The following is a 19,202-nucleotide window of genomic DNA, read 5'->3' on the forward strand; positions in this document are numbered from 1 at the left end:
GGGGAATATTGGATTAGCTGCAATGATTCACACACCTCTTGCTCTCTCTTAAAAGTATTCCTACAGCCTTTAGCTAATCCAATCTCGCTATGTTACCCCCCCCCCCATACACACACACACACACACACACACACACACACTCGTACAGAGAGAGAGAGAGACAGAGAGAGAGAGAGAGAGAGAGAGAGAGAGAGAGAGAGAGAGAGAGAGAGAGAGAGAGAGAGAGAGAGAGAGAGAGAGAGGGGGGGGGGCGGGGGAGGTAGAGAAGGAGAGCCGCCAGCAGCCCTAGAATTGTACTGTCCCCCAGGATTCTCTCCATAAACATCCGGACCTTGCAGGGGCAGGGTGTGTGTTCCACTCAGGGACCAAACAGCATCATCAACAGTTCTGCTGTTATCCACCCATCTTGGGTGGGGGGGGGCTCTGGCCATTGTTCAGGATGAGAATGTGCTCGTTTAAACTGCTGTGCTGTTTGTGTGAGAGTGTGTGTGTGTACTGACCCTTTGAACTCCGCAAACACTGACCTTGTACCATGACCCCAAGCTTTCTAACTGCTCCTTCCTCCTTCCTCCTTAGATAGGTTGTAGATAATAGCCGGCCCCCCTCCTTTCCCTCCCTCCCTCCCTCCCTTTCCTCTCTTCCAAATCCACAGGACATGTTCTTGCGTTCCGTCTCCTTTGTTTCTCATTCTTCCCGGGAAACAATCCTTCTCATTCTTCTCCATGAACACATCAAACCTGTCAAACTGACCCGAGCTGAAACAGATCCCCTACACACTGTAAGCTCCCACTGTGCGTGTCGGCGCGGTGACAGTCGTTTCTATTGGCAGGTGTGAACGGCAGGCCTGCTTCTCTCGTTCCAGACATCTGGCAGGGCTAAGGTAAGCAGCCAGTCCCCCCCCCCCCTCCCTCTGAGCAGGAAGTGGGCCAGGTGCCGCTGCTGGGACAGACAGGAGCTGAAGGAAGGCCAGTAATCCTGTGTTTGTGGACTATGTGATCCTCTGTAATTTCCCTCCCGTCTGTGTGTGTGTGAGAGAGAGAGAGAGAGAGAGAGAGAGAGAGGGGGGAGACAAAGAGAGTGCATTTCTAACCCCCCCCCCCCCCCCCCCGTCCTACGTGATAAAAGCCATCAGAAGCAGGCTACAGGATCATGCTGTCATCAAGTGGGTCTGTGGGACTGTAATCAAACAGCTGGCTAACCCTAAAAACCTGTTATTGAGTATGTTTCCAAGAGGTACCCAGCTTTTAGGATGCCAGGGCCTGGGTTCTGCCCAGCATAGACACCTCGATCTGGGCAGGTTCTGAGTCGGAGGCAGGTAAGCGGGCAGTTTTTGTCTCGAGGTCAGGAGGACACAGAGTCAGGTCCCAGCCGCAGTGAGTCTGCAACAGACCCAAGATGGCTGCAGCAGGGCCTCAGCAGGGCCTGACAGCTGCACTAAGAGGAGGCTCTCTACCACACTCTCTTTAACTTCCCTTGTCTATTACTGTCATTCCCACTCGCTCCTCACATGCCAGACATGCGCTACCCAGATCAAGGTCCAGGCTTCTTGCTGTGTCAGGCCCATAGCACACAGGACACCTTATCGCCATGGAACAGACACAACAGTTGGCTTCTCAGTTGGCTTAACAGAAGACTAGGCTAACACAGTTGACACGTACATACACACAGACAGTAAATAGCCCTAAGATATTACTTAGGACTTTTCTGACTTGACACATTGTGTTGTAACCTATTTGGTGCAGTCACACATGTTGAAGCCCTACTTTAGCTCAGCAGACTCATGTGAGGTCAGGATATTTCTGTACTGCGTTGGGGTCAATGACACCATGGGGTGCCCCATGACCTAATGTTTCACAATCACAACTCCCAACCAGTATGCAGGGAAGATTGTGGTCTGACCTTGTTTTAACACACACAAGTATGCCTGTGTACCCACGCGCACACACACAGACACACACACACACACACACACACACCCACACACACACACTATCAGACAGGCTGTGTTTTAAAGGTTGACAGTAAAGTTATGTTACAGTTTTACATATTATGGCTCTCATCTAAACTGTTCCAGATTTTTTAAAGAAACGAAAAAAAGATTAGTTCCCTTTTCTCTGACAGTTTACATCATACGACCAGCTGTTGGTTTCAGGCGGGCTGTTTCATCACAAATTATACAATTATCTGATCTTTCGAAATCTTTTGAAAGCAATAAATGAGGTCGTTGATAAGATTTCACGCCTACTGGTTAGACAGCGAGACAACACGTCGCGCTAGTGCCCATCTTCTGTGTTCTTGAACAGCCATTCTAAGCTGTCACCGTGACCAAGCACGACCAGCCAGCCACTGTCGCATCCACTTGTTGAGTTCACAACAGTTCACCGGTACGCTATTTAAAGAGGAAGGCAACATGGCACACGGGCAAGTCAAGCGGGAATCGGTCGAGACGGAGATGCATAAATCTGAAGACCAAAGCAAGACCTTTGTTTACACAAAGAAGAGGGGGTATGACGTTACACGAAACCCCCACCTGAACAAGGTAGGCAAAGCAAAACAGTTTACAGTTTGAAACGTTTCGCTTATTAACGGAGTGCTATAGGCTACCCAACAGTTGGTCGGCATTTCAGCTTCACAGAGTTCTATAATTAGATTTAAAGAAGCCAAACTCCACTAGAGTACTTTGACAGAGTATAATGTTTCTTGTACAACTACTTCGCTCCCATTTTGCAGCGTCAGTGGGTCGCTTTCTTTTTTCCGGTTGCCTAGCCAACCGTGGGGAAAGGCGAGACAAGCCCGTCCTACTACATAACGGGAGGAGCACCTTAATTTGTCAGCCCATAGCCTAATGATGAAATTAATGGGGATATTGTTGGCAAAATTGTATATCGTGACAGCTTTTAGAGTTTATTTGTTTTACTTCCGTGTTTTCGTTCCATTTGAGCGGACATTGGGATGGGTGAGGCAAGCGGAAATGCTCTGGGATTGCCTCAGCTGTCAGCTGTCTCGAGAGGTTAATCCTGTTTTGAGTGGATGATCGTGTCTGGTGCACCGTGTGACTGCAACTCCTAAAAAGCAGTCTGCTTTAGATTTAGTTGCTTTAGTTTGGTTTTTCATGTTTTCAATGGGTCTTATTGCGTGAGGTGGTCACGAGACAAGAGGGCTTTTTATCCTCTGTCCATGGTGCTGATCACGCACAGGAACAGGCCGACTAGGTCACCTGTGTCAATCCCCCTCCCCCACATGCGTCCAGTGCACACAAATGAATATGTATAGTTCGACATCTAATCACCCATCAGCTCTCACTTTTAATTATTAAGTGGAATACTTAAAACCTCAACACGATTTTTTGGGTGGCTATTGTGTTAATGATGTGCTCTGTAAGTCTAGTCATGATTATTGCATGGCTGCTGTCAGGCGTAGTGACTTCTCCCAGAGGTACGTTAGCATGGTGCTCTAGTGAAGTTTCTCCCAGAGGAACGTTAGCATGCTGCTCTAGTGACTTCTCCCAGAGTAACGTTAGCACGCTGCTCTAGTGAAGTTTCTTCCAGAGAAACGTTAGCATGCTGCTCTAGTGACTTCTCCCAGAGTAACGTTAGCACGCTGCTCGAGTGAAGTTCCTCTCAGAGAAACGTTAGCATGCTGCTCTAGTGAAGTTTCTCCCAGAGAAACGTTAGTATGCTGCTCTAGTGACTTCTCCCAGAGGAACGTTAGCATGCTGCTCTAGACTTCTCCCAGAGGAAAGTTAGCATGCTGTTCTAATGAAGTTTCTCCCAGAGGAACGTTGGCATGCTGCTCTAGACTTCTCCCAGAGGAACGTTAGCATGTTGTTCCAGCCTGGCTCCATTCAGCCTTGTGGGGTCTGTTCAGGGAGCTCTCACTATCTGATCCAGCCTGCTGGCGCTCAGCCCTGGGAAGTCTGCCAGGGCCGGCCCCGCCTGATACGCTAGGCAGTCAAAGGCCCGGATCCCCCCTTTCCCCCCTGCTGGAGTGTCCATAGGCAAGAATCTCCCTTGCCCTACTCCTATGTGCACACACACACACACACACACACACACACACACACACACACACACACTGCTGGTACACAGAGCCTTGTTTGTCAGCCAGCCAATGACTGCACTCTTCTGAGGCTTGCTCATACACACACAAACACACACGCACAGACACAACACACACGTCAAGTGTGTGTGTTTTCTGTACAATATGGCAGAGACAGAAAATGAGGTCACATTTCTGAGTCCAGGTGTGCCCTACTAGCAGTTGACTGATGCCTGTTTTTTGGCCTCACCAAATGTTTCTTGTCACTGGGAGCGGGCTAGTGTTTGTGTCTGTAAGAGGTAACATCACACTTAACCATCTTCCTGTAAGAATAGAAATGGCTGTAGACTGATAACATACTGTCAGCTTTTGAAAACAACGAAATTCCTGCCTAGAAACAGATGATTCTCCAATCGGATCCAGTGGCTGAGAGGTTATCTCATATTCTATTTTGGTAAAGCCCTCTCTCACACAGGCTATGACCTTTCACTGCTTAACCTCCTCATGTACCTTTCTGCTCTCTGCTCTCTGCCCCCTGTCTCTCTCTCTCTCCCCCCACTCTCTCTGCACCTCTCTCTCTCTCTCTCACTCTATCTCCCTCCCCCCACTCTCTCTGCACCTCTCTCTCTGCACCTCTCTCTCTCTCTCTCTACACTGTTGCTGGCAAGCCAAGTTGTTTATTTACCTGCCAGCTGACACCTCCCGTTCTGAATCGTGCGTCTGTATGCCACACCACTCAGAGCCACTCAGAGACTGAATCCTGATTGGTCGGCCGCTGTGAACGCCGCAACATGCTTTGTCCCTGTTTGTTTTTGCACCCCAGAAGTCAGGGAAAATGGCCCTTGACTTGAATTAGGGGGACAGGCTACTTTTTTCCCCAGAGTATTAGAAGGCAGGAGCAGCCAAGAGCCTGAAGGGTCAGCAGCCTCGGTAGGTCCTGGCTCATCTCTCTCTCTCCCTCCGCGATGTGATGTGGGATGGTAGAACGTCACAAGACGACGCGTCTCTTTCATGTTTTACAGCTTCTTTTTTTTCTTCTTCTTCTAATGTGCCTTCCACGTGCGTGCGTGTTATTGCTTTGTTTTTGAGAAAGACTGGCGCTTTCACGAGATTCATTAAGAGCAACTGCTCTCATTGGACCTGGATAGTAATCTCCTCTTGTAAACAAGAGCCTGGAAAATCTGTAGCGAGGAGTTCTAACTGAAACTGTCAAAACATTGTTTATCATGCTCAAGGTTTTCACTCAAGGCTTTTGCTCGGTCTCCTTGTCAGTTGGTATAGCCATACCTTTGTCCTGCCTCTGAAAGCTCCCCATGGCCCATTAAGTTTCCCCTTGGTTCTCTGGTCAAATGGTCTGAGATTGTGTTTGAAGAAGGAGGCCTTTCTTATCCACAGCAGTGAGCGAGAGTATTACTGTTCACATTGAACTAGCCAGCCTCACAGGAATCCTTGCTGTGGTATCTACCAGACCCTCATCAGACACGTATGTGCGTGTACACACACACACACACACACACACACACACATACACGTAAAATACTCACATACACAGGTAACATTTGACTGATGTGAGAGAGAAGGAGGTTTTGTGCATTGCAGTGAAGCGTCCTTTGCCATGCCCATACACGGCCCGGCAGGAGGAAATTGGAGGAGAAGGTAGGAAATGAGCCCTAGCATGTTCTAGTACCAGGGACAGACAAGCCTCTGTGGGCCAGCAGTGGGCCAGTGTTGTCCTGTCCTGAGCCCTGAGGTCCCTGGGGGCCTGTGTTTACCCCCCCTCCCCGGATCCCCCTCCCCCCACTCCTCTCCTGAACCCCCCTCTTCCCTAGCCCGACGTCAGCCCCGGCCCAGAACCGGTCACACCAGTCACAGAACAACACGCTAATTGATGCTGATAGAAAGGGCTGCTGAAAGCTACTTGTCCTCACGTCTGCACTTGCCCATTTCATTTCAAACCCCCTCACCCTCAGTCCCCTCATCACCTGCACCCCCTCCCTTCCTCACCCATATCCTCCCCCGCCTCACCCCAACTGCTCAACCTTCTTTCAGCCCCTGTTCACCATTCCCCCTCTGGCCCCCCAAACCCCCAACCCCAGTCACCACCCTCCCAACCCCCAGTCTCCTAGCCCCCAACCTCCCCTGTCCCCCTAGCCCCACCCCCACCCCCAGTCACCCCAATCCCAGTCCTTTAGCCCAAATACACCCCACCCCAACCCCTACAGAGCAGTATCCTAGGCCCATTATGCCCCATTAACCCCCCCCTCCCCCCCCCCCCCCTACAGCGGTCCTATTGGAACCGGATATTCGGAGTGTGATTTTTTTTTTGTGCGGTCAGGTCCTCATTACTGGACAGCTACTCTGCCCCCTACTGGTATACTGATAAAAGTCAGATTACACAATGGATTGGTTAGTGTTTCTTTACAGGCTAACGTGCACAAAAATGATGTCATACAACCCATGTTGAGCAGTGGTGAGATTTTTGGTTCTGGTGTTGACTAACCTGGTGTTGCTGATGTACAACATGAGATCCTGAATCAGCTGTAGGTCAGCTGTAGGTGGGAGGATAGAGAGAGATAATGCTATTGGCTGCTTCACTTTGTGACCACAGTCTCCATCTTGTCTGTACAGATGGCTCATATGATACCCACCATCCAATGAGGATTTTTTCTATTTTGGCTGGAGTGGAGAAAACCAATATCTAATTGGTCTTTGAGGGTGTGCTGGTATGCCAGCTGGCTGCCCTTGTAATTGGGGTAGGTTATCGTTGTAACCCTCGGTAACCATTGGAACTCGGAACTAATGACACTGCCTCTCTCTGTCTTTGCTCTGTTTTGATTGAGGGTCTTCTCCCCCCAAAGGCTATTGGAACCATGTTCTAGTATTATTTTCCTATCAGCACATCTTGTGAAACAAACAAACACATAGAAACCAAAAAGCAGCCACTTTGATTATGGAAACTTTTCTAACCCATGCTCTGGCTCTTCTTCATGGGACTTTGTGTGTCCGTGTCCATGGTGTGTGTGTGCGTGTGTGTGTGTGTGTGTGTGTGTGTGTGTGTGTGTAGACTGGGTTTCGGTAAGAGTGTGTGTGAGAGGCAGGTGGCTGTGAACAGTACGCTTATAGGGCTGAGTCAACCTGAGGACTGACAGGGGGACAAGTGCTCCTCTGTCTGCCCCTCGCCAGGTCGGGTGACCCTCTCTAGGTGGGCCGCAGCACTGGGTGATGATGTCACAGGTGTCCCAGGTGTGGTCAGCCTTCTCCAGGTGTGTCTGTGCGACCACACGCATCGCTGCCCGCCAGACAGACATTCCTCGAATGGACTGGGGCGGAGCAGCCAGACTGAAAGTGAGAGTAGCCCCCTCATCGACCCCCCCCCCCTCATCCTCCCTCATCCACCCCCCTACCCTCCCCTCCCTCATCCACCCCCATTTAAATGCCCCCGCATTCTTTTCCAATAACTCACCTGCTGTAATGTGAGGAGGGCATTCGGATATTAAAATATTACAACTGGTTTATACGCTATACCCAATATTATTAGATTTGATCTTTTCCAAGATCTGCGTAAAAACGCTGGTTTTTAAATAGCATTTTGCTTTGCTCTGGATAAAAGCGTCTGTTAAATGACTAAATGTAAATTTGGTCAACTCAAAGTGTTTCGTAGTGTTGAAATCAAAACTACTGCATCTAAATTGAATAAAGGGCATAGTGCAGAGGGCCTGTGCGTGGTTACCTATCCAAATGCGTGTCCACTACAGCGGAGCGGGCGGCGCAGAGCGTCGGCTTCCAATACATTTTCAACGAAGCCGGGCCTTAACGCTCGCATTGTGGGCATAGTGGGCGGAGCCCAGAACATTTCTCAACTTTATGTACATTTCTCAACGTTATGTAAATGAAGAGCGTTAGACGCTAGTTTTCACAGTTTCAAGATGAAAGACAAACTTATGTGTGTGGCTGTTCAGAACAAAGTTACGTAATGTGACAAGCCTGAATTTAAAACCCAAATATTGTGCAAAAGTGGTATTTTGATCGATATTGTGAGTACATGAACCCAAGTCTGCAAGCTTGGCCATGACTGCAACAGTGACCTTAGAGAACTAACTCATATTAATTTGTCCCACACGCCCCTGAACGATGTGTACGGCTGTGGTAAGGCATGCGGTGCAGAGCGTTAAAAAACGCCGTAGTGGACAAGTAGAGCAAAGCTAGGCAAAAGGATGGCGTGGAGTTTCAGAATGGCGAAGAGTTACAAGGTAACTTCGTCAAATACTAGGCTACAAGCAGTACATGTAATTCAGCATTGCATTCTTTCCAGCCTAGTAAACAAGGTAATCAAGGGTTGACAGTGGACGTAATTTAAACCGTTAATTTGATGCCATTTTAGGCAGATTAAAGTTTCAATTTAGAATAGGCTTAATTTTCCTAGAGTAACAAATTACCGCAGTAAAATGCTAAATATTGTTATAGGTGTGATTTGCGGTCAATTGTGATACGATATTCGGGGATTTTGTTTGGAAGTTCTAACCAAACTGGACGCCACGCGGTAGAATTATGTGGTAATTTAGTTTGTCGTAAGTGGTTTTCATAATATCAGGAATCGAAGATGAACATGTCTTAATATGCTCGTCACCAACGTTGACACCTGCTATAGCCTACAGAAACACATACATACTCACCAAGCACCTGAGTGTATCAGAGAGGTTAGTTCAGCCTGTCTGGGTTCTGTCAGCTCTGGGGACTTTAGCTGTCATTACACAGGCTATGTCAAATAGGGTATGCAGGAGGCAAATCTCCTAGCTGTCCTGTCTTGTTTTGAGTTTTCCCAACAACATGTTGAACACAATGGCTACATCCAGAAATATCTCCCCAGAAGCCCCCACCATACCCTTCATTCTCAACTCCAAGAATGTGGTTTGCCTAAAGAGTTACATTACTGAACTACAGGTCCACTGATGCCCTCTGAATACAAGAGGTTCTCCATTTCTCAGGGTTATCGAATGATGTGCGTAGACCTTGACCGTGGCTGTGTGTGGACCTGGTGTGTTGACTCTAGGAGGGAGCATGAGGACAGGCCTGATGGAATGGTCCCAGTCCTGGCCTTTCCTGTTAGTTGCAGTTCTAGGAGGACTTTAACACTGCCTGCAAGTGAACCTGGTAAACAGGTCTTCTGGTCAAAATACCCAGACCCCAGAGATGCCCTTTCAGCCCACAGGAACACACTGGGGAACAGTGTAGGGGTGGATTTGCTTGCTGCTTTGTCTACAGCAGTCACCATGCAAAGTAGGTTGCTTGGAAACAATACCCTGGTGAGTATGCAAACCTGATTTAATAGGTTTTCTAGGCCTGACTTCCTGCCTCATAGACGAACCTCCTGGCACTGAGCAGAGTCTGCAACACACGGAGCAGCAAACATAGGAACACTGGGCTCAGAATCAGCCTTTCTCATAACGTAACCTAGTGGAGATGTGAAGCCGTGCTGGTATGTTATTTGACCCGCGTAACTCCCTGTCCTGGGTCAAAGGTCGCGGGTCACAAGGCCGGCCAGGCAGAGACCAAACCCAAGCCCTTTTATCCATGACCCCCATAGCTCTGCTGCTGACAACCTTGTTATTGCCCTCTTCCATTGTGATGGAGCAGGTGTTTGTCTGTTGCGAGAAACATCTTTTTTTTCTTCTCCCTCGCTCTGTTTTTGTTGGGCTGCATTCAGGGCCCTGGGCTCAATGTAGGTGGCCTTGTGGACAGCTTACAGGAAGGGCTGAAGGTTGGAGGGGACAAGGGGACATGTTTTACTGTCGCTTTCATAGTTTACATTGTAGAGACCCTCTGGAGTGACATACTGTTGGAGCCTGTGCCTGTTACTAGGCATGTTTAGTGATAAAATGGCATGGGTGGGTTAAGTTCCAGAGAATGCAGGCTGGGCATTTTTATTTTGAGTGTGTTCTGTTGTTCTTTTGAGAACCAGGCTCAGCAAGGATTTGCTTTAGCCGTGTTTACTTAGTAAAGAGAACAACATCTAAATAAATGAAGTGTTTTTCCTTAGTGAGTGGCCAGCAGGCCAAGACAAGATCCATCAGAGTTGGCCTTCCTCCAGATTCTCACGTTAGGAACTTTGCAAGTGTGTTGTGATGGGTCAGGGCCTGTTTCCTGCATCAAGAGCCAGGATTATGTATATTGTCCGTGGCTGGTTAGTCTGCCTCTTATAGGTCACCTGTGGTAGTGATGGAGCAGATGCTAACTCATGTTGACAGAGCTGTGGGTTTGACATGCTCAGTACAGGAGTGGATCAGATGTGCTGTGTCAGGACTGCCAGGTCTCAACGCCAGGCTAACCAGGACTGAACTCCTCCGGGGGCTGAGGTATGGCCATATTTACCCCAAGGCTTTAGAGTCGCTGATTTGTTTAGAGACTTGGACGTCTGCCCGGCAACTGGGCAGGGTCCTGAGGGACGGAAGAACATAGAGCATGAAAAGGTTTTCTGAAGGGGCCGTCCTGGGAGGGTGCGTTTGAAACGCTCCTCATCTCACCCCCGGGCTGAGGCCGACCCCCCCCCCCCCTTTTGGTCAACAGGAGCTTGGTTTTCAAGGCTGTTTAACCAACAAGCGTCTATACATTCACAAGTTGACACCTCCTGATTTACAGCGTGGGCATATTTACCCAGAGGGAGGAATTCTCTTGGTCAGTCCTCTCCTCTCCTCCTCTCCCTGATGGGATAAACACTGCTATCAGTCTGATGGACGGAGACGATTCTCTAAACAGAATGGTCAGGGGAGCGCCACTGGTTTTCTCTAACGACATCATTAGTCTAGAGAACACGGCACATGTAGTATGAGGCATTCATCAAAGGAACCCTCGGCCCAGCGCTCAAAAATGTTGGTATGGAGGGAATCTGTGGTGATGTTCTTTTCCCCCAGGGCTATACATCGAAAATCCTTTTCAAATGCTTATTAATTTGTCCGACTCGAGCTGCTGGCTTTTAACGCTCAAATCTCTCTGTGGGGACTTGGTGTGACTCGGTGGGAGTCAGAGGGCAAATATGTTTTACAGCCTCCTTTCTGCTCCCCACAAATGATTAACGTCATCCGCGCCTGGCCTATCGCGCACGCCTCTCTCAGTGCATTTCCCAAGACTGGAGATATGTGAGCAATGGGACAGTATGAAGGGAAATGTCGGGAGGTCCTGTCAGTTTCAGACATGGGCCATACATGGGGCTGCTAGTGTACTAAGTAAACAAGCAACCATTCAGCTCGCCACACTGAAGTCTATACATTTGACAGTTGAAAAGGAATGGGTAGAATGTCATATTTACTGTACATGTCACTGTTTGGGGGAGGTGGGGGGTGAGAGGGATGGGAGCTGGGGTATGACCCTGGATGGGGAGGGGGGGGGGGGGAAGGTAGGCTCCTCGCTGCTCACACATGGTGGCCTTCAACAGTCCGGTTTCAACAAGGATGAGCGGGTTTATTAAATGGTTTGATACTGACATACACTTCTCCAGCCTTCTCGTTTATGCCGGAGAAGTGTGTTTGGCGGAGAGGACCTCTGTTTGTTTATGGGCTCATTCCTGTGTGTAGTGTATGTCTGGATTAGAGAGTTGGAGTCGAGGAATGTGGTGCGAGTTTCTTTCCCAGTCCACGTGGATGTTGACATATTCCATCCCTGGAGAGACCATCTCTACCTCCTGGCCTCTAGTTGTGTCTGTCTCTCCACTTCCTGTCGAGAGACAGATGGAAGAAAGAGTGATGGCGACGTGAGACACGGCGTGAGGAATGCATTCTGTATCAGAAAGAGGAGAGAGTCAGTGATGGACTGACAGGAAAAGAACTAGGAGGGAGATGGAGAGTTTTCGCTTCCAGTAGACCTGGCCCCATGACCTATGAGTCTACACTGTGGGCTGGTATGTCGCACAGACACACTAACCATAAGGACAGGACAGAACCTGAATGTGAACTAGGTTTGTGGCTGAAAGGGGATCTCGCTCAAACTCACTCCCCAGGTCGCTCCACACAAACCCGTTGCATTGAGTGTGTCATGTGTGGAAAACGGAAACCAAAAGCCGTCTCTTTCCCTCCTCTCTCCCTCCCTGTGTCTCTTTCATGTGAAGGCTTTTATGGCTGCCACTTCTGTAAAGGCTGTCGTAACCATGAAGTTGTTACAGGAGACTCATTATAGCCCAGCTGAAGTTTCCACCAGAAAGAGAGGAGGAGAGAGGGGGAAGAAATAAAGAGGGGAGTCACCCTGTTAGGGAACCCTAGGTGGTTCTATAGAATTTTGAGTGAAGTGTTTGTGTGTGTGTGTGTGTGTGTGTGTGTTTTTCGCGTGTGCGTGCATGCGTGTTTAAACACACCCAGGCTCTTCCACGACGACACTGTGCTCCCCTGCTGTCAGAAGCCACACACCTCTTCTCCGCTCCCTTTCTCAATCTGGCCTCCGAAGAACTCCAGAGCCCCTCCCAGAGCGGTTTCTGTCAAGGTCACCCAGGGGTCACCGCAGAGCAAGGGGTCCGCTTCCAGCTCCGTAGCGGGGGCTCCAGCAGGCCTGCCATGGGGGGGGGACGGTGTATGGATGAGTAGCCCCCAGGCCCCGTAGCAGCAATGGAGGAATCTTACCGGGGTTGGATGGATACGCTGTTGGATGGATCGGATATCTGTTTGAAGGATGTGGTGTTGGATGTCCTCAACGGCCTTGCAAACACAATAGGAGCTGTGTGTGTGTGTGTGTGTGTGTGTGTGTGTGTGTGTGTGTGTGTGTGTGTGTGTGTGTGTGTGTGTGTGTGTGTGTGTGTGTGTGTGTGTGTGTGTGTGTGTGTGTGGGGGAGGGCCCACAGGAATACTCCACTGAGTTTCAGTCTGATGTGTTTGACCCAGTGATCCTGAGAGCCCCACAGAGATGGGTCTCCTCCCCTGCCTACTGCTGCACCCTACAGGGGGAGGGACGGCAGATGAGTGGGGGTACCCACCCCTGCTCTGGAGGATGGGGTGGGGGGGGAGTATGGGTGAGGGGAGGCAGTGTGTGTTTTAGGGATCAGAAGCCCAGACTAAGTGGGTCCAAACAAACACACATGCATGCACACATTAGTGTGAATGAATGCACACATTCTTACCCCACACACACACTCTCTCTGTCTCTCTCTCTGTGTCAATGTCTCTCTCTCTCGCCATCTCTTCTCCCTGTGATCCATCTCTACTCTCTCTCACACACACACGCACACACGCACACACACACACTGTTGGCAGCAGAATGTCCTGGGGCCACAGAGATGGGGTTCTGTCAGGACTGGCGACTGTCGTCCCACGTTATGGACTCATTAGCCAGGCACTGCTGCACTATGGAAATATCAAACAGAACCCTACAGGGGGCTCACACCTGTTAGGCTTTTGTCTTTATCGACCCAGCCAGCCGGCCGGCCTGCCTGCCTGCCTGGTAACTTGATTTGTGCTGGTGCCAGTTAGCACCAGTCACAGTGGGAGCCTCCTGTCTCCAGACCCAGCCCCGCTCCCAGGCTTAGATACAGCCCTGCTGTTTTCACAGGGTCTAGACTCGCATCCCACAATTGATGATATAAATAATGATGTTGAGTGCTGCTGGTTATGGTTATGGGAGTCCTTTTCTCCTTATGCTGTTCTTCTCCTCATCCCTTCTTCCTCTCTTCCTGTCCTCATCCTGTCCTCCTCTTGTACTTCTGGATGGGTTCTTCATTTTCCTCCCTCTGAATTTGCTCTTTTCAGGGTGAGGGAGGAGGAATGTGTGTGTGTGTGTGCGCGCGGGTGTGTGTGTGTGTGTTTATAAACAGCAGGCATGTTTTGTTTGAGAGAGGTATGACTCAGTCTCTCCCCAGCTGTTGTGGACTAGAGAGAGAGGGAGAGGGAGGGAGAGAGAGAGACAAATACAGAGAGGGGGAAAGTTCCTATAACAGCATGATTCTACTTAACATTCTGCTGACTCTCAATGTCAGCAGTCTGCAGGACAGTCTTTTGTGTGCAAAATATGCCGACTTTGCATGTTCTCAGTAGAATGACTTTGCATCTTTTCAGCATAATCCTTTGTGTTTTTCTATTAAACCCAGGTGATCTGTCAGATGTGCTCTCAGACCTGCAAACAGATCTCTCTGAGTGCTAAACTGTTCGTTTCTCCAGTAGAGAGACCCGTGGGAATGCTGGAGATGAGGATGAGGGTGTCTGCTGTTGCTCGTCTCTGTTGGACCGTGGGGCAGTAGTGGAAGGTTAGCTGGAGTGCACGGCAGGCTTTACTGGAACTGACTTGTTCTGTTTGCTCAGCTGGAGGGCACGGTCCCGGTTCTGCTCCGTGGCACCAGCCTCAGAACCCTCCAGCCCAGTCCTGAACACTCCAGAACACATCAGCCTGAACTTGAACACTTCAGCCATGAATATTCTAGAACACACCAGCCTACACCCTACAGTATCTACTACCAACTACTGTCTGCCCAGAATCTCCTCTCCTGCTCTATTCTGTCCTAGGCGGTGTGTGTGTGTGGTTATGAGATTACAAGGCAATGGCAGCACGCAGACTTTTCATGTTTCTGAACTTCGCCTTCAGACTGTAAACCTAACAAACCCTGCCATTGAGTTCCAAGGAACTCACAGAAGGCCTTTTATCCCAGATAGAAACTTCTGGACTTTCATCTTCACTGGTTCCCCATCTGGTCAACTAATGAAGAGGTGTGTGTGTGTATGTACGCACGAAGCAGGACTGGACTGGAGGGTGGCACTGCCCAGTGAGGAGATTACAGGTTTGGTTGGTTACCGCTGCTTCTGGAACAAGGCGCTGCGGGCACCACACGTGTTGGCACGGCGATGGGCACCTCAGATGTGGCGAGCAGCATGTGGAAGCGTTCTGGCTCTGCTTGCCCAGCCCTCCCTTATATGGGTCGGCCCTCTCCTCTCTCCGGAGACCGACAGCAAAGCAAAACAGCAGAACCTACGGGCGAACAAACGAGAGGTGTACATCCAGTAGCTTGTCTGACTGAATGACTGAGGACTGTCAGGAAAGCTGGGATGAGGCCCAGGGCTGAAAGAGCTGAAATGAGGCCCAGGGCTCAAAGAGGCCAAGTAAGTCACATGTCACAGATCTACCAAACCAGCTCCAAAGTTCCCAGGGGCAGATGCTGCAGACCGTGTAGAACAAATCTTTTTTTTTTTTTCATCCAAGTACCAGCCCCACCCTGGACCCTGCCCCCACCTCCCCCCAGACAGACAGTCTCCCCCTCCCCCCCCCCCCCAGCCCCATCTGTCCACGTTTGGAGGCCAGCTCCAGGCCGCGGTCTAACTCTCCTCCAGCCAGGATGCTTGCTCCTTTTGTCGGACACGTTAATTGGGGCATTTGGGCAGGCTTCCACGGATGGTCTCTGTTTCACGTCGCTTTCTGGGGGCCTTTTGAGGCTCCGCAGAGCAGGACGGCTCATTATCCTTAATGAGACACAGACACTCAGACCCCCGGTGTCTCCGCCCCAATGCTACTGGGACAGCTCCACCACGTTCACAAGCCTACCACTGTGGACCTTTTCGAGATCGAGTTTCTGCACACACACGCACACACACACACACATACATACACTATGACTGTGTGGGAGTGTTAGAGTTGGAGAGAGCGAGAGTTAATATATGGGAGTGTGTGTTCGGTCTTGATCTCATTTTATAGCCTCATATTAAACTTTGTCCGCCTCATGTATTTTAAGGCTCTTAAAGCTAGCTTTCATGGCCTCTTGTCTCCAGTGTTGCTGGTCAGTGTGTGTACGTGTGTGTGGCCGGCTGGAGGAAATGGCTGGCTTGCAGGGCTGGTAGAGAGGGCTGTCTGGAAGAGCAGAGCTGGGATGAAGGATAGGCCTGGCAGGCAGTGCAGTGCAGTGCAGAGCTGGGGCAGAGGGCTGGTTGGCAGGGCAGGGCAGGCCTGGAGGAGAGATCTGACTGGCAAGGCAGGGCAGGGCAAAGCTGGAGGAGAGGGCTGGCAGGGCAAGGCAGAGCAGAGCAGAGCTGGAGGAGAGGGCTGGCTGGCAGGCCAAGCTTGGAGGAGAGCTGTGTAATGGTCCAGTGCAGGCCCAGCTCTCTGAGGACAGACAGCCGTGCATAACGTCAACCAACCACTGTGACTCAACAACCTTGCTGACCTCCAATGGCTTGTTCGCCGTACAGTCATCGAGAGTTGGCTCTCCAGCTTGGCTGCTACTGTCCATTTGAGAGCTCCGCTAATTACAGGCCTTGGTGAATGACAGAGTTCACTGAAATAGCTTCTGTCCTCTAACCTTTCACACTGGAATAACAAACCTAGTTAAGATCAATCAGGACTACGCAGAAGAGCCTGGAGTGAACTTGTTTTTAGGAACCAGGACAGCGGTTGGCTTATCCCCTGCAACATCCTCTCCTCCCTTCATATCCTCCTCCCTTCTTACCTTGCTACCCTTCCTACCCTCCCTTCCACCCTTTCTCTCTCTTCCTGTCATCTCCCTTCTCCACTGGGAAGTGATCGGGCAAAAACTCTCACTTCGGTCGGCAGACAGATATAAGGAGATTGTGCGTGTCTGTTTTGTTTTGGAGCTCTGTAGATAAGCCAGTCTAATTGACATTAGGCCCAAGAACTGGGAGCTGAATTCCATTGGGAACGTCAATGTATTGCTATGCCATGAAGAAAATGCAAAAAAAAACCTGTAGAGCTTGTGGTCAGCTCTGACGGTTTGAAGCACGTCAAGATGACCATATTTTATTGCTGTGTGTGCTGTATGGTCCTTCACTGCCCTGTACTCATGTGACCAGTCATGTTTTTATATTCTAAACCCCGTGTAACAAAACCAGATCGTCACCCAGAGAAAGCTGTAAAGTGTGGTGACCAGGCTGTGGTGGTCGCACTGTTAAACGTGGAGGCGGGCCTACAACTGCACCTCAAGTCTCCCTGGCTCTGCTGTCTGACATATATATATATATATATATATAGGGCAACGTCCTTTCTACTGAGTTTCTCGCCACCACGCTTCCCTTTCTCTTTCTGTCTCACTCTCTTAGTTCCCCCTTCTCTCTGTCTCTCTCTGTCTGTATGTCTCTCTCTCTCTCCTCAGTTCTCTCTCTCTCTCCTCAGTTCTCTCTCTCTCTCCTCAGTTCCCTCTTTCTCTCTCTCCTCAGTTCTCTCTCTCTCCTCAGTTCCCTCTCTCTCTCTCTCTCTCTCCCTCTCTCTCTCTCTTCCCTCATTTCTCTGTCCAGCCCTGCCTCTCTGGGAGTGTGGTGGTGACGTCCACAGGCTGACAGGCTTGGTGTCCCGCGTCACAACCATGACATCCAACACCTGTGTGTTCATGGAGTTTCCGGTCAGGGTCAGGGTTCACGGCGGAGCAGATCTCCCTCAGGACGTTTTACATGTCGAGCACACATTGGACCCTCGGGACACGGATCGGCCAATAGGGTGAACATGTGGATGCCGTACCTTCCTTACGCGAGGCTGTGAGAACGAACAGAGGTTGATTGACAGTAGGGTATTGTCACCAGCCAGGCATGTTTGGACAGAGGACAGGAATATTTCTCTATAGGGTCTGAGGTTGAAGGCTTTATGTTCTTGACTCTGGTTTCTTTATCTGTGTGTGTGTGTGTGTGTGTGTGTGTGTACAGGGCATGGCGTTCTCCCTGGAGGAACGCCTTCAGCTGGGCATCCACGGCCTGCTGCCCCCCTGCTTCCTGTCCCAGGACGTCCAGCTCCTCCGCGTGCTCCGCAACTTCGACAGGAAGAAGGACGACCTCGACAGGTCAGGGAAACACACATGCGCATGTAAACATGGAAGCGTGCACACACCGTACACATCCAGAAAAGGGGGAATCCCGACACACATTACCGTGTGCTTGTGGGAGAGCCCAGCCCCAGGCTACAAGCCAGAGCTATCCATCATCTGGAAGGTTCCAGAGGTTTCAGAGGAGAGATTGCTTCACACTCCCACCACAACCTACTGTTTACCCTCGTAATCGCCTCTCTACGCGCTCCTCCCTCCATCTCGATTTTCTCCATCTCCCCCTTGACCGCCTTCTCTCCGTCTCTCCCCTTTTCCCTCCTGCCTTCTCTCTCACAGTTCTTGTCTTACTTTATCAGCTGTTTTCAGACAGAGCTGCTCTATGGGAAACAGCTGATTACCCTGACTGATGTAAGGACAGATTGAGTGGGTGTGTATGTCTGCCTGTGTGTATGTCCCTGTTCATTGTGTACAAGACGTGCCACATGCTAACGTTTTACTTTGTTCCTTTGATCAGCGGCCCGCGTCTGTGGTCAGATCTGACCTGAAGTTGCAACCGCTGGACTCAATGTTTGGAATGATGAGCAAAGTGTCTGGAACTCTCTCTCTCTCCCTCTCAATCTGTTCTGAACACATTGACATCATTATCTCTGTCATGTCAAGTCCGTTTATTTATAAAGCACATTTAAAAACAGCCAACGCTGTTGTGCGTCATAACCGCACTGTACTGCTAAGGTCACCACAGTGACCCCCAAGCTGTGGAGTTGATGGAGATCTGATTTGAGTTCTTGACCCTGTCAGTGTTTCCAGGACCAGTCACAGCACCGTGACTCCTGTTCTCTTTCCCAGGGCTCTTCAGAGTCCTGGACTTCTGGCTCTTTGTTCTGGTCTGGGTCCAGATCGGCTCCGCTTCCTAGTCTCTCCTCCCCCCCATCCATCCCTCCACCTCCTTCATGCCTCACTTCTCATCTCTCTCATATTTACATGCAGCCTGTTCTCTCCGCCTTCCCTCCCTGATCCGCCATTCTTCATTTCTGTTGTTTACTGCTCCGCCCGTCTTCCTCCCTCCCTTCATCTCTCCTTCTTTCAGGCCTTCTGTGGTGTTCTTATCCAGACCCTGCCCCTTTCTCAGTGGCCCCCAGCCCCTATCTCTCGCTCTGCATGCCTTTCCGTTGCTATCACAGGCTATTTAGGACCACTGCCCTCCCTCCCAGACAGCCTCGGTCAGACGGATGTGCTGGGAATGTTCTCTCAGACGTTTTAACCAGAAGACTACAAGAACAAGCAGCCCCACAGACAGCCCCACCAACAGCCCCACCAACAGCCCCCCCAGACAGCCCCCCCAGACAGCCCCCCCAGACAGCCCCCCCAGACAGCCCCAACAGACAGCCCCAACAGACAGCCCCAACAGACAGCCCCAACAGACAGCCCCCCGGACAGCCCCCCG

General features: G+C 50.4%; 1 protein-coding gene across 3 annotated transcripts in view; it reads left to right on the forward strand.

Moving 5' to 3' along the window:
* Nucleotides 1-2,372: 2,372 nt before the first annotated feature.
* The window catches only part of me1 (malic enzyme 1, NADP(+)-dependent, cytosolic), a 41,198-nt gene continuing 24,368 nt past the window's right edge, over nt 2,373-19,202 (forward strand). The window contains exons 1-2 of one of the 3 annotated variants that reach the window (XM_084707303.1): nt 2,373-2,539; nt 17,643-17,776. In XM_084707303.1, the coding sequence (XP_084563429.1) occupies nt 2,411-2,539; nt 17,643-17,776 (263 nt within the window). In that variant the 5' untranslated portion in view covers nt 2,373-2,410. Of the gene's footprint in view, nt 2,540-8,255; nt 8,289-9,293; nt 9,342-17,642; nt 17,777-19,202 lie in introns of those variants that run through there. The other 2 variants (XM_084707312.1, XM_084707321.1) reach the window with 2 other exon arrangements.

The sequence above is a fragment of the Hypomesus nipponensis genome, chromosome 2 (assembly GCF_054491055.1).
Source record: "Hypomesus nipponensis isolate SF chromosome 2, ASM5449105v1, whole genome shotgun sequence".
Taxonomy (NCBI): Eukaryota; Metazoa; Chordata; class Actinopteri; order Osmeriformes; family Osmeridae; genus Hypomesus; species Hypomesus nipponensis.